This window comes from Theobroma cacao, chromosome 1 (genome assembly GCF_000208745.1).
Source record: "Theobroma cacao cultivar B97-61/B2 chromosome 1, Criollo_cocoa_genome_V2, whole genome shotgun sequence".
Lineage (NCBI taxonomy): Eukaryota > Viridiplantae > Streptophyta > Magnoliopsida > Malvales > Malvaceae > Theobroma > Theobroma cacao.
In genome coordinates, this window is record NC_030850.1 from 12600297 (window position 1) to 12601668 (window position 1372).

Below are 1372 nucleotides of genomic sequence, written 5' to 3' on the forward strand. Positions count from 1 at the left end.
TTGAATAAAAGATCTTCTTCGACTGAACTTTTTGTCTGTAAGCATACATTTGGTAGCGCTCTTTCTCTGATCAGTTCGTACGTACTCCAAATGAACTGTAAAGGAGCCTTAAATAAATTAAAACCCAAAAAACAAAAAATGCTTGGTATTTGCTACGTTTAGTTCATTTTCTATCATTTCAAAAAGAAGGAAATAAAAGAAAATTCCTCCATGGAAAGCTTTGTATAAAGTCGGGCAACTTTGTCGGCATGTTGGCCTTAACTAGACCCCACAATTATAGAAAAAAACATAAGTGAAGAAAAATGCCCTTCAAAAAAGGAACCCAATAAACCTTTGTGATAAACACGAGCACTAACAACACCACCACCAACTTGCCATTATCAAAACCCATTTACAAAAGGTGGCCTTCCATTCCTCCTCTCCACCCCTCACAAGAATCTAAAATTCCTGAGAAATCAAAGCCTCTTACCATTGCCAGAAACAAAAGAAAAAAAAATGTGGCGTATGCTGGTGGTTTTGCGACGAAACCTCCAAAACATCAAGAAAAGCCCCCGAGTAGCCGATGAGAACATGGTTGGAGGAGTGAATACTAATAATAATAATGGAGCTGAGATGCCAATTTTCATCGACAGAAGACCCCGCGGATCCTGGAATGGTCTTTCTGTCATTTGCAGCGTTGTTAGAGCTCCTCTCTCTTTAGTTTCTTGCTTCTCTCAACCCCATGTTAATGGGGCTGATGGAGTTTGGGTGTCGAGTGAATTTGCTCAGATATCAGAGATGAATCATTTGATGGTAAGTGACAGCATGCGTTATGCAATCTTGATGTAAAAATGAGATGTAAATAAATGGTTAGCATTGCTTCTTTTTCCTTTTCTTTTTCTTTACGGGAAAATCAAGGAAGGGGAATTTTGCAGTGTGTTGTGCTAGTTACTTTGCATGGATTGACAGAAGAATTATTGTTGGTTTTTCTTTTCTTCTTCTTTTTTTTTTTTGGGCCTTTTGGATTGTGATCCATGTAATTTTTCCCCTTCCATATATAATAGTTGTACGAATGATAAATATATATACATATGTTAGTGAAAAAGTACGAATTATCATCTCTGAAAGCAGGTTTTCATGAGTTTGTCTTCGTTGGCTTTTGCTTAATTTACTTTGGTTAATTTCAAGATTCTTTGTTTCTTCAAATTAGAAATCAAATTCCCAAGAAAAAATGAATCAAATCGAATACGAATTTTTTGCCCAGGATTTGAATAGAAAAATCTCCCACAAGCCTGATCTTATGCTCGAAACAATAAAGTAATGGCACTTAAGAAAACCAAAAAAAAAAAAAAAAAGGTTTCAGTAGTGGTGATATGTGGTTTTTCTTCTACCG

General features: G+C 36.0%; 1 protein-coding gene across 1 annotated transcript; it reads left to right on the forward strand.

Annotated features, from left to right (window-relative positions):
- LOC18612409 lies at positions 340-1120 on the forward strand. Its single transcript, XM_007049192.2, has one exon. The coding sequence runs from the start codon at positions 496-498 to the stop codon at positions 826-828; it is 333 nt and encodes a 110-aa protein (XP_007049254.1). The 5' UTR covers positions 340-495; the 3' UTR covers positions 829-1120.